The following is a 14720-nucleotide window of genomic DNA, read 5'->3' as shown; positions in this document are numbered from 1 at the left end:
ATTCGGTAATTTCGGCCGTTACCGACCGGTATTGGGCGACCTACATCTGGCCCTTAATGCCTAACGAATATGTCTGATAAAATGAGATATTTTACTAAATCAGCCCTCAGCTCTGGTCCATTCATCCCATCTTCTAAATATAAACAAAGGGAGCACATGTACATGGGCTGTATGCTTTGGACAGTTCACTTTTGTATGATTTGTTTACCTATGTCACGATCATGCCTTCATACTCACTGAAGTAAATGCTCCGTGTGCCTAAAGACAGTTAGGCTGTTACTCACGAATATCTGCATAGGCTAACATTGGCCACAGATTCCAACAGGGGCTGAAACTATACTGCTTAGAACAAATTATAGGACATGGGGATCAGTTCTCTATCTAAGCAGCTAGAGATTTCTGATTTTCTATGTTGATCTTTATTTCAGGTAAAGCGTTTTGTTTTCGGTTTGTTAAAGCATTCCCAATTTTGTATAATACAACAATAAGCGGATAGCAAGTTATTAAGGGCCACTGTTGTTGTTCACTGTGTTGTGAATGTCTAACCCTCATCACATTTTTGAGACGGCCTTGGACTTCTGTCTCATTACCACTTAGAGTTAAGTTATAGTACTTGGTCATTTAGTTTGGGGTCTAACAGTTCTGTTGTAGGTATGAAATAAGTGCCCTTTGTGCAGCATCCAGTTTCTGAGGCCACAACCGTATATGACTGCATTCTGATGTTGCCACCCTAAAATGCTGTAGCAGTTGCACAAGCGCTATCGAATGTGGTGTCTGAAAAAACCTGGCAAACAATTCTCCATTGAAGACTTTAGGTAGGAAGAGGATCTTCTCCAGATGGAGAAAGGTAAAACCAGAGTGTAGGTGTGGTTTATATAGCAAATATATATAAAAATAGTAAAAGGACCAAGGGGAGTATTCAATAAATAAAAACTTTATTTAAAACATATTCAGTTTGGAAGGCAGATGTCTCTTCAATGAGGACTGACCTCTCAGACTAAGCACTGTGACAGGGGTGTCCAGATGGGAGGGTCATGGAACAATACTTTCCAGAACAATACCTATAGTCACTTTACCCGGCATACAACCGTTCAAGTGGCCTTATTTTTATGCAATGCTTTTTACATAGGCCCTGCTATTTATTTATCTTGAGGACTGGGGGGGTTTGTTTGCCTTGAACTTTGGCTCATAGTGTTCTTCGAGTCAATAATTCAGATTTCAGTGTCTGTACATTACTTTGCATAGGAATGGCCGCTGTCTGGAGTGGCAGAATAAGTTTAAAAGGAATTGGGATTGGTTCAAATTAATTACCAGCGGCAGAGAGCATTTTAATCCTCCAATCGGTCCATTTTTGCTTTGTGACTGAACCGAATTGGGATATGTGTCCACACATCGGTCCCATTACCATATGGCTCAAGCTCCACATTCCAGATGATGACCAACAAGGCTGAAACATGTCTGAGGCTGCGTGTGTTCCCATACAGAGGGGATGAGTTTTAGAAGTCTGGGAGGTACTGTTTCTTATCATTCAGAGGCCAGAACTGATTTCCATATGTACAGTCCCAGTCTGTAGTGGCAAATCGAGAGAAAAAAATAGACTAAAATGTGGCCCAGTCTATTTTAAGAATTCCATCCTTACTTTTGGATTACTTTTCAACCACCATGAAACAGAAAGTGTTTCGAATAGAACCGAGAGAGGAACAAAGTACTCTCTATTTTAGATCTAAATGTGTTTAGACTTTAGAAAATGCTTTTTTGTGTTTTATATGTTTTTAAGTCTCTTAATCATTAAAATGTTTGTTCTGGTTGAGTCTCTTTGCGCACCAAACACTTCACATAACCTTTAAATGAAAATAAAGATAGATAGAAGCAGCTCCCATAGGGAGGAAATAACACACAACCAAACCAGTTACTGTGCTTATGACTTTAATCGTCAGATGAAACAGTTCAGAGTCTTCATTGGTGTCTACAACATTAAAAGGAAACTGAGCAGACTGTGCGTCAGTGCGGCCAAGGGAAGGCAGGATCACCCGTGCCAGATATACTAGTCCAATAATGCAGGTCATAAGGAATGCTTCGGAACAAACTAAAGCTGCAACACCTTTTTGGCCACACATTATATGTGCCTGTGCATATGCAGGCATATGTTCGTAGCTCAGCAGTGCAAGGTGGTCCGTGTGAGACTGCAATCCACTCCTAGTTTCCACAATTTTGGATCTACAGTACTGAGACCGCTGAGAAATTCTTCTGCAAAGCCACTGAACGACTGACATCCCTACAAAAAATGTTTTGATTCTTTGAAAGGTGCAATAATTTAGAGGCTTACCCCCAAACCCACCTTATAAAATAAAAAAAAAATAAAAAAAAATGATCACACATCCACTTGGAAGCCTTTGTGAGGCCATTTTTTTTCCAAAAGCTATCTGCAGTCCAGTGGAGGACCAACTTACCTTAGAAAACACTTACAAACAAGGCCCAACCATTTTTCATGCTAGCCATGCAGGAAAACCTTCATCTACCCAACCACAGGTCATCGCCCACTCTCCCCTGTGACACCCGAGAGGAGAGCCGCGAAGAGACCAGAGGGCTGGGGGATGCTCTAAATCCTTATGTGAGAATTTCCAAAATGGCCTCTTTATGGAAATAAGGAAAGGGATTATAATCTCACACGACATGGACCAGGACACATAAGAGTTACGTGATACATCAACAAATTTACGTACATAGAAATACAAAGTATTTTGCTGCGGAAAGCAATACAGCATGCAAATACACCTGGTGTTTAAAATACTATCTTCAGAGGAGCACCACAGTGTACATTCTATAAATCTGGCCTCTTTCGTGGCCACTTAGCAAAGCAGTGATTTGGAAACTACATCAATTGCTTAGAAAATACATCAAAATTTCAGAAAGTGCTTCCAAAAGTCACGGATGCTTCTCCACTTTTACAATTCGTATCGCAAAGCGAAAGAAAAGTGTGAACACCCTTCCAAAGTGTTGTAAAATTTATTATACGTATTGCAGCTCTTCGAATGAACATATAGTCGCCACGATCGGTTACTTTTGCACAGTAAGCGCTTACAACAGATTTCTCTGTAACTTGGCATCAGAGTACATAGTTATACCAAAAATTGCAAAATATAGATAAGTACTGCATTGAATGTGCTGTAAATAGTATTACATAATCTTCAAACTCGAACAGAACTTGGGATACAAGACTGCTGATCACAAACTCCAAGCCAAAGCGATGCAATCTGAGTGTTCGAGAACATTGAAACTATGAAATGTGGCTATAAGGCAAGCAAATCAGGACTACAAGGTTGTTCCAAGTGACAACTACAGTACAGCAAACTTTGAACCATAGCGCTCGGAAAACATTGTATTTGCGTCATTTTTTTCTACTTTTCTACAGATTTATTTTATACATAGAAAAAAGGAGTGCCCAGATATACAAGTCATATAGGCAGAAGGGAATAAAAATCCATTTTCTTTTAAATTCTTGCGTCGTGAGTGGATCCCCACAAACATCGGGATTGATTGGTGTCACTTAGTAAAAATATTGGGCTTTTATTCTTCTTCTTCCGAAATATTTATATCCGTGGCATATAGTGCAATTCAGTAATTTACAGTCATACACGTACAAAAAAAACATCTCGCCAGAAAGCCGTTCGTTCTACTTCCCACAGAAAAAAAATTGCAGGAAACAATGCACTAGATAAGTAAACAGAGCTTCCTCAAGGGGACACAATTTGGCCCGGTCCCATTTCTATGATTTTTTTTTAAATATATAAACACACTATCTTATGGATCACGTACACTTGAAGTTTCACTCACCTGGAATACAACAGAGCGACTGGGCTGGGGTTGTGGTGGTAACAGAATGACCACACTTAGTCACATTTTCCCCATGTTTTCCTTTCTTTGGCCTCTGTGGTGAACATCATTCTTAAAGCCATTGTGAATGAATACACCCTTGATGAGTCCAATGTCATCTTAGGACTTGCCACAGCTACCATCCCCTATTCCAACAGAAATTCCATCGACATATATTTTGGAACTGTGCTACGAAATGAGAAAGACTGTGCGCTCCCTTAGGAGGAAGAACTGGAGGACAACTTTTAAAAGCCTTTCTTTCAGATGAGCACAAGAGGATGCAAAGTCATTTACCTACTCAGAACATGATTCAGGGGCAGTATCTTGCCAAAAATACTGCAGTATCCAGGTATCTATACTTTTTGTTTTGAGCTATAAACTTTGTATATTAGGTTTTGCTGCAGTAAAACAGCCCATGGAACTAAATTTCAATTTTGAGAATTTCAGTGCAGAGTAAAAAATATATTTCATGCAGCATTGAATATTCATTTTTCTAGTTGATAAGCAAGCAAAATAGGACATGTTTTTATGTGTTAAAGTGGTAACCCCTATTTAAAGGTATTGATTTCAGACCCGGGGAATCTAGAAGTGACTGAATTAGCTGTGCATTATAATAAAGTTGGCATTAGTTCACCAAAGAGATCATAATGTCTTGCAAGGTGCATTAGATAAGAGGCAAGCCTTTGGTCAATGGAGTTTCTGTGATTCCACGCAAAATACTACGTATTCATTGCTGCACTTTTCGGTCATTATATCAAGAACACTTCTAAATGCAGATCAATTCCGTTTCATGAATGTTGTTCTATGCTTTTTCTTCACACTTTCGTAGAAGGTAGAGAATACTTAAAAAACACCCGTATCTTTGCACAGATGGCAATCGCTATCAGGAGACACAATAATAGCAAACTGATTTGAAAATCGCATCTATGTCATTGACATTATTTTTCTAAAACGCAAAGGTCTTTGAGGGTGACCGTCATTACATCTCTTGATAGTTAAAATGTAAGGAGCATGGAAGATCTGAAAGAGGTTGTTTTCAAAAATGGCCTTAAGATTGTACTGGTACATGAAGGGATCAAGAATGGATCTGGCAGACAAGAAGATGTCTCTACAGGTGTAAGTGTCTTTTGCGCCTCACAAGGTCACCAAAACTGGGAACTGACCAGAATCGGCACAATCTGTTCCCAAGAATGAAAAGAGCTTTCTAAAAGAAAGTACAAACCATTACATTTTGCAGTCCAGCATCTGTGTTGTTGTGTAGATGGCTTCACCCAAAAAGAAGTCTTCTGTGCTCCAGAGGAAAGGCAGACCAACAGTAAAATGAGAAATGCAAGTCCATGACCAGGCAACAACTGTCTGTCCACGTTCTCTGAAGCGACTTCTAAACAATCCTCCATTTTGTTTTCAATAAGAGGAGTTGACATGGAGTTGCACAACTGCGTATTAGGAAATGTAACCTATTTCACCATCAGAACTGACACCTGAAGCTCTCCTCTTCCCATTTTTTAAAGGAAGAATCAATGATAAATCGGTCTGCTTTTGAGCATTTTAAAAACATATTAGCCATATCAAACTCATGTGCTTCCTGTAGGTCAATCAAAGTAGCTCTCTGAGTTCAGAGTGCAGCTGCGTGCTGGGCATGAGCCACAAAGAATGCTTGCAAAGTTGAGAAGGGTGTGTATTACGAAGGCCTCTAGAAAGAGTCAAGATCCAATAAGCATATTTGATGATTTGGACCAAAAGTTGATGTTCTAATAGAGAACGATGATGGCTTCAAGGTGCAAGACTCTATTTTTATCTCTGAATCCCTTGGAATCTGCAAAGATTGAAATCCTGCTTTAAGTTTTGAGACTCTCCGTAAAGCTCAAGACTTCATGAGTCTGGAAGAGCAAGACTTCTAGAGCAACCAAATAAATAGATCGTTAATAGAAAGTGGGAAGAAGAGTGACACTATTGCACCACTAATGCAAAACATCTAAATCACTTTAGATGCCAAGTACTCTTTGAAACGTTTTTCTTCAGCGAGTCTTTGATGGCTTCCCCAGGGGGTGAAATGTGCCCACCTGCTGATATCAATAGCAATGTAAGAGGGCAAGTGGCACCCAGCACACAAACTGAGGCAATATCATTAAGGAACCTCCATGGATCAAAATGGTTCTCCCAAATGGTTTTTTTTTGTTTTAAATTCAAGAAATTATTAAAACTCACGAGGATAAGGGAAAAATGTCCACCGGGGTAAAGTTTAAGAAAAAAAAGACAGGCTGCACATATGGAATTCCTTAAATCAAATGTCTGGTTTGTAGACTCAATCATCTTCGGGCCCAGTATTTTAATGGCAAACAAATCAAATTGCCTCTTATTGCTTACACTCACTGCAATAGGTAGTGCGTCTCCTTTGCCCAAATAATGCTTTTAAACAAATGGGTAAAAGACAGACTCTGAAATGTACCATAAGATGACAGTACAGCCACAAATGGCAAAACGTCAACTAAGCACGGTGACTAGGTGACCACAAGAGGATAAGTTCCATAAGAGCATGTGGGCTAGCGACCACTAACTCAAAGCAGGTTCCACAGACTATGGCTGCTTCGATATAAAAAAAAGTGCTATCCAAGAGAAAAACGGAACAGAGTCGCCCAATAAGACTGTTTCAAGACAACAAATTTTAATTACCATGAGCAGATGGACTGTTTATTTCTCAGGCAAAAATCAAACATGGTGTGCTGGTTTCCACTAGGCACACTGCAGCATCACTGCACCCTTGAGGTGTGCCAGTGTCAGGGTTTTGAGCAAGAGGGTGAACATACCCATCGTTTTGCCATTCCGATGGAGAAAACAGGCGGGCAGACTAACTAACTAACGAATTCTAACTTCGGAGATATTTGACAAGATTTCGAGTTTTTTTTTTTTTTAAAAAGGCAGAATACTGCTTGTTTAAAGGATTGCTGAGAGCTAGGGATTCTTAGTGCAGAGCCTTGCAAAAATCTGACTGAGAACCACCCCAAAAATTATAAGAAAAATCTTGTCCTAGCGGATAACTATTTAAAAATGTTATCTTTCTGTAGATACACATTCAAATGTTTCTGCCTCTAAAGAGGAGTCTTTATATACCAATGAGATCTGTTCGAAGGGAATGTTCAGGAGCCAGCACTTTGACACTGTAAAAGCGAAACACATGTCAGCATAGAAAATAATATCTGAAAGCCAGGCTCTGTAAAAATTAACATATGATAATGCCAGGCATAAAATATCAAAATTACAATCTAAGCATTGAAACCTCAACCTGGAGTTAAAACTAGGCATGGAAATATGAATTGGAGAAAAACCATACTGTAATGCTTGCTTACACAACTAATCGTGCACATTCTCTGGTCATGTAGACAGGGTTTGAAGGCCACTTCCAGTGGAGTGTGTGCACTTTCATAAGTACTGCAGAGCAGTAACACAAACTCTGGAGTAGTTTTGTGTTCTACAGTAACTAAAGGCTGTTATAACATGTATGGCATGCACTAAGGGCAGTTCGGATAATTCAGTATGTAATACAAGGCACTTTCTGGCGATCTTAACAGTGGCACGTTAACCACCATTTCAACACCAGTAAAAAGAGACGATTGGCAGAACACAAATTGGAGCAGCCAAGCCTCATGGGGTAGAAAGAAGGGGTGCGTGAAACATTACGTTGGCACTCAGAGGGATCAGTACATGAGCTGCGAGGTAATCACTACCAAATGGCCATGCGAGCAGCTTAATTCAACCCAGATGTAGTAAAATGTTATCCGTATACACATGTGAGAGGGAAAATGGCTTTCAACTGCCTCGCTCAAGCGTTAGTGACGGCGCTGAAGTGCCCAGACTGGGACATTTGGTAAAATATGTGATTCACTTCCTCAAAACGCCTAAAGAACATAAGCACGGCGAAAAGATACGGAAGCCGACACTCACGTAGCCATAACACACATATCCGGTGACTTAAATCTAAACATGCGTCAGGCTTCGCCTAGCCATCAAACCTGAAGGTTGTGTACATATCTGACTGAAAACAATGGCGCAGCTGTGGGGAGCCTAGAACGCGCCATTCTATTTTCACGGGCGCCCGAGGCTCTGGCAGGCTAGGGCCTTCACTCTCCAAAAGCACATTTCATCTCGCCCTCCTGGTGGGAAGAGAGTTACATTTTTGTAACTTGTTCACCATTAGTAAAAGTTAATTTGGCTCAAATGAGGGTGCCTCCTTCGACTCGGAGTTAACCAAACAACGCCCAACTTGACTAAAAAAAAGAAAAAATAAGCTGGCAGGCCTATCCTTTTATGAAGTTGTAGTATAAATGACTTTGCAGCCTCAATCTCGGTAGCCAGATTCCTGCTGTGCTCATCCCTTTATGATGTAGAGTGGCCTTTGAAATAAATAAGCTTTGAGATGTTATTTGATTTTAGCACAGTTCCACGTTTTCTCTAAATAGGGCATCATATAGATTTCATTTTTAACTTTCCTTTGGACTCTCATTGTAGAATAATAAACTCATCATTTTGTTCTCCCTCTAAGGAATCGGGTATGTGCATTAATATCTTCAAGGTATACACAGCACCTCACAAAACAGTCAAAGAGCAGGAACGGCAATAAAGGGGAGCACCTTACAAGGCTAGGCACATTTACTTGGCTAGGATAGACTGGAGAGGACGTTTTAAAGAAACAGTATCCCTTTAGCAAACTCAATACACGCTAGAGCCAAGATGGCCGCCATCTTGGAGGGTGTGGGACTGGGAGCCCGGAACCTTCTTGCTGCAACTTTTCCCTCTCCCCTTCCAATACGGGCTACGTCATCTGCTACCCTTTTAAGGGCGGTCATCATATCACCTACGCCCCCCCCACCCAAAACAATCCTTTCAAAAGAGTTACTGTTTATTTAATAAGGCACTAAGTAGACAAGTCACAGAAAGTAAAGTTTCATGAACAGATAAAAAGTCAATTTCACTTTGTTTGGGTGTTTCTCTTCCTCAGGGAGCTGAAGATAAACCTTTGCCCTCTAATAAAGTCAAGTCTAAATATTCTACAGCTACTCATTGCCAGTAATGCTATTTAGAAGTACCAAGTGGCCCGAAGTTCTGCGTAAAGTGGCCTTGGAATAGCCATTAAAGCAGATGAGTAAAACAGTGAAACTTCAAATGTGCCTCTCGCCACCTTTTCAATTGTACAAATACCACCTCAGTGGGCCAGGGGGACTTCAAGGTATTCTCCTCAGTTTATTTCATTTTTTCAAGTAATAGAAAACTTCTTTAAAAACAATAGTTATTGCCTTTATAACTCATTAATGGCAGCACTATAGGAAAGCCGTTCATGGCAGTAAACTACTTAAGGAAATGCAAGGATGCATAGACCCTGAATCAGCCATTGTGGATTCAGGGACCGTGGGTCTTAACTGACCACCTTGGTCAAAATCACCCATTCTCATTTGGCAGAGCATGAAACCTCTAGTTTGGCAAGTCTATGTATGCGTTCTTCTTTTTGCCAGATAAACAAACCCATCCAACCACACCAAATAATTGACGGCTATAGTAACAGCAACACAACGTAGGAGAAGATCTGGGCAGCCACCTTTCTCTCACAGACAGTCAGGAAGGTAAAACGCTACCAGGCGAGTTGGTGATCCCATGTTAATGTAAACAAGAGTAGGATAGAGCACTCTGGAATCAAACAAGTTTCACTGCATTCTCAGGGTAACAAGAGTGGTTAGGTGTGGGGGAGGAGGGGGGAGTTGAGACTGTGCGAATAACTGTAGCATGGCACTCATCGAAGTTATGCAGTTGAAACTTGGACATCTAGCCAGACTACCTCTTGCTAACCACGATGATGAACTCTTAGTAGGTGATGTCCGTAAGGCGCCACCTAGTCTTTGAGTAAAAAGCACACTTCTCCTCAGGTTCGTTCTTATCTTCTCTTTTTGCGCTGAAACGTGCCATTTGCAATGACAGGCATGGCATGCATACTCACGGTTCAAAAAAAAAAATCTTGACAGCAGAGCATCTCTAGCTCAGGCTGAGTACAGCAACGCAACAGCCTAATATTGGTCATCAGAATCGCTTACAAGTATTTATTGACTAGAACGTGGTCTTCGGACAGTAATCGTGACCGAAGGTGCCAAGGTGTAATGCTACACTATCTGCACACTTATCCTGCTCCACTGAGAGGGCTTCCGTTTGCTTGTCTGTTATAGAAATGCCGTGCTGTTCATCAGATTCCTCATTCACCATGAGGAAGCAGCACACCAAAGAGCCCCAAAAATGGTTATATAAATCTGAATACGGAATGAAGTAACTTTTTTTAAACCAATGCTACCTAGAGCTAATAATGGTGAATTGCAAGACATCACTCAACCTATTTCTACTGCACCCAGTGAAAGATTCTGCTCCATTACTTTCTTCATGTCCCAACATGCACGTTGCTATCCTCCTGTCCCCTCTCCCACTCTCCAAATGTTTTTACCTGGTTTGTTACCACATGCATGTGGCGACCGATCACATCTCACCTCCCTACAGTCAAGTACCGCAACTGCCATATTGGACATTTTTATGTGAACTCTATTTTTGTATGAGCAATAATCACAAAATACCCAGGAGATATTCCGCAGACATACTGGAGCGTTATAGAGATTCCCTAAGAAAACAATTTTATTTCAGATTATTTTCAACAGCTCTAAAAAGAACAGGATAGATTCTGCATCTCTGCAGAAAATACATGTATATATCTAAATAGATCTTGAATTCAAATCCTACAGACCAATGTCTGAAACTAGCTTTTGGTACTCCACTTTGGTGGTCGGGGAAAGGGGATAAATCTGTGACGCATTTGAAGGATCTATTAAAAATCAAGTGCTGAGCTCACCACAAATGTGGACGTGGCCCTCTCAGGGTCAGGCACATAGCGCCTGGATGTGACAGAGTTGTCTGCGAAAGACGTAGGCAGTAACCGCAATGCAGATATTGCTGCTGATCACATCAATGAAGGACGACATTACCACTGAGGGATTGTAACAGAATGAATTTGATTTCCTTTTTTGGAAAGGTGGTCTGGGGCACCGGGGCTGATGATGTAAAGTATGCCAAAGGTTCTTCATCTGGCACTCAGGGTCTCAAGATGTCATTTTCCAAGTCATTGTCAATGGGTACAATTGCAAAACTTCAGAAACCCCATATCTTCAAATCACATTATTCGCACAGCTCGAAGGGAAGATTTAGGAAGGATCATTATCTGGACAGGATTCGCAGAAAACAATTTTCTTCAGCTCATGCTCTAGACCAACACAAACCAGATTCGCTGGGGAACTTTCAAGTTTTGTTAAAAATCACAGTTTTCAAACTTCTTAACCCCAAACCTACCCCTTTAACCACCCAAAACAGCAGGAAACAACAAAGCTGTCCAATCTGACTGAAGATTTTTTTTCCAATCAAAAGATGTTGGAATTTGTTTAATCATAAGAAAAACAATTTGAACAACTATATATATGCATACATTACTGTTTTTCAGGAAACACAAACAATAATTAAAAGCAGACGTGGGATCCTGATTTCAGAAAACTCTTCCTCCAACCCAGTTACACACGCACAGCAGGAGGAAATACTTTAGAAAACAGGGCATTCGGGCAAAGTTGCTCCAGGTCACAGAGACACCAGAGCCTGTTTTTTCATGCCTTTGACACAGGCGTTCCAGGAAAACTGCAATTATGGTTCTCTGCGGAAAACTGAAGGTGGCAGATACCATATTGCCCTGAGCCGAAAACGTGGAAGACAGGCATGGTTATTGTGGTGTCTTGGTGGCCTGGAGCTAACATGTGTCCATATCCCTTCAGTATATTGCAACTTACTCAACAATAAACCTCCTTCAACAGCACTTCATCAATACCATCATTCCAACACGAGGACTGATTTTTCCTTGTGATCCACACAACTTGTATCCCATGGTACGGGTAAGGCCAAACAAAGTATACCACAAGCAGTGGTTGATTCGGGTAGCACTTTTGTCACTATCTGCCCCTCTTTAAAAAAAAAAAAAAACAGAAGTTTTTTTGAAATGTTTTGATAATAAAACGTCCCAAACACGCTGTGGTGTTTTATATTCAAGGGGAATGTTTAACAATCAAATTCTGTTGAGTTAACCTCATAATGAAATTAAAAAGGGGAATGGGGCTTTGGCAACACTTGGGCACGAACAATTTGCATATAAATATAATCCCATGTCGATGTTTTTTCCAGGGCTGCTGTGTTACCATTGTGTGCACGCATCCAACATTTCAGCTTGAGTTATCCTCTCCCCCATTAGAGGTTGTGGCAGACGTGATAGAGGCTTTCAACACAAGCACTGACATAGTAATATTAAAAAATAGTGCAAAATTTCGACATTTATATAAATAACTCTAAACCCCTGCTTTTTTTTCTTCTTTTTTTTGTTTTTTTACAACGTAACACACTTGTTTTTGAGTTGGCACTCAAACGATTTGCCGTTATTTCTTTCAAGCTCTGGAAACATCAAAACGAAAAACGTTTTATAGGCCTCTTCTAATACAAAAATACCCCAGCCCTCACACTTACAGTTCATCTCTTATTTTATATATATATTTATATTTATATATTGCAGATATTTTAAACAGAAGGTTTTTTGTGCAAATAGTTATTTTCTTTAAAGTTAAGTGAAATATGATCACAAAAAACGAAAAAAGCATTCACACACGGCTCAACTAAAAAAAATAAAAAAAAGGAACAAACAGACTACCGTGATATAAGGACTTCAAGACATAGCTCAACATAAAACGTGTTGCAAGCTTATTGGCTTGTGCAGTCAGACCAGACATAACAAGTAAATATTTATACATAGAAAGCACAGAAAGAACGTCTCACTTGACCTTCCCTCCATCTCCCCAATTCTGTTTTTGTAATTTAGAAGTGCAGAGTGTTTAAATTGTTTGAAACTCTAAAATGGATGCCCTTTTTGCTTTTCTTTGTCTTTGTTCCGTGCAATTGTGCTCTCAAGGCCATTGATTTGTGTGTGGAACCTGCCTGCCTCCAAAATGGAGGGCGTTCCATTGTTCTGCTGGTGCTGGTAAAACGTAGATCCAGGATAATGACCTATGACCTCGCTGTAGGTGGGTGGGGGCCCCTCCATCCTCCCATTGCTGCTATAGCAAGTGGCACTGATGCCAGAGTTACTGCTGGGAGGGCAGGGCCCGCCAAACAGAGAGGTATCAATCAAATCACTGTCGTAGATGGTTCTGTTGGGCGGGGCCCGCACCGACTCTCGGTTGAGTTCCATTTGTTGCTCTGGGTCCCGGAGCTGTAAGGTGCAAGGGCCCTGGTATGGCGGAGGCTCTTCGCCATCCGATAGGGAGATGGTAGGTGGAAGATCGATCTCGTGCTGGATGTACGGATAAGTTGGCTGAAATCGACTAAAGCGATCCCTCTGCAAAAAGGATGGGACTGCAAGTCGGTCCGACGGTCGTGGGGTGTAAATGTGCTGCTGGAAATAGAAAAAAAAAGGAAGTTAGATAAACAGTCAACCCACAATCAAAGCCAACATACCAAAAAACAAATAGGAGTGCAGCAAAAGCATGGCTTGGGAACGTGGATAAGCTACTCCCAATTATGGAAAAACACCTATGCATATTAACAAAGGTACTGGTCCTACAGGAGGTGCAACCTTCAAGCCCTAAGGTAAAGGTTACCCAGCACACGGACCCAGTGAAGCCCCCCTTTCTGCTCTGGAGGGTCAACGTATGGGGCAGAAGGATCAACATACTTTATAGCCATTTTAACTCAAAAAACTTACCAGAGGAGCTAACCCACAAAGGTACCAGGTACTGGAAGTTTAACTGGGTTGCAAAACCTAGAGCACTTTTATGCACCATAATAACGTACACAGTTGAACCACTCTAACAAAAACTAGTATAAAACAGAACTCCCCCAAGCAGACAACACTGCATCAAAAGTACCTTCATGGGCCGTGATACACCAACAGAGGACACCCCACTTTGGTCGAGCAATGGACAACCGATCGCTTAATGTGGTTAATGTAGAGTCCTTTGGTTCACGCACCCCTATACCCAAGACTCTGCCAAGATCTACAAAGATCAAATTAAACCTACTGCCACAATAATCTACACAAACCCCTTCTAAACCAAACATTGACCATTTCCTACTAATCTCTCACAATCCAACACTAGAATGGACTAACGTCTTTCCAGTCTAGCACATACTGGTGCAATACGAAACAATGCAGTGGAGAAGGTAACGAGTGCTATACACATGCGGATTACCTAAAATGACAAGAAGGATACTGAAGGAGAAACTTGTTAGTTGAGAACCAAGGCACAGCATGCGCTATCTAAGAGTCCACCACATGCCAATATCATATGCGTTCATGGGTAAACCCCTGGGTTGTAATCCTGAAGCAAAATTCTATACGATATAGGCGTATGAATGTGCGGCACTCTGTAGTCTTTTGTGTGATGCTACTGAAAGTCCATCATTTCACAACACTGATTCCTGATATTTACCAATGATTACTGGGTTTATTTTCCAAAACCAGGGCAATATGTATAAATATTTGGCCGCAAACTTCTACCGGTATTTTCTGTGACCAGTTAAATTTTTTTGACAAACTAGCTAAGTTCTTATAGGTTGTTTCCTAAATATCCAAATCGGGGTGGTTGGAATCCAATACACCTCATGAATATTAAGGAGGAAGATCATAGTGCAAATCACTATGTTTGGATGCCATCATAGGATGTCTGTGATCCAATTTCAATAAAGTAACAGTTTTAAATGCAGTTAGTTTTCCTTAAAGGAAACTAGGCTGTGGTTTG

General features: G+C 40.8%; 1 protein-coding gene across 1 annotated transcript in view; it reads right to left on the bottom strand.

The window, feature by feature from the left end:
• Positions 1-1909: 1909 nt before the first annotated feature.
• PMEPA1 (prostate transmembrane protein, androgen induced 1) overlaps positions 1910-14720 on the bottom strand; it is an 87359-nt gene continuing 74548 nt past the window's right edge. Inside the window, exon 4 of the mRNA XM_078651962.1 lies at positions 1910-13375. Within this exon, the coding sequence (XP_078508088.1) occupies positions 12833-13375 (543 nt within the window). The 3' untranslated portion in view covers positions 1910-12832. The remainder of the gene's footprint in view (positions 13376-14720) is intronic.

Source organism: Lissotriton helveticus, chromosome 7 (assembly GCF_964261635.1).
Source record: "Lissotriton helveticus chromosome 7, aLisHel1.1, whole genome shotgun sequence".
NCBI lineage: Eukaryota > Metazoa > Chordata > Amphibia > Caudata > Salamandridae > Lissotriton > Lissotriton helveticus.
This window is presented reverse-complemented; position numbering and strand designations above follow the sequence as displayed.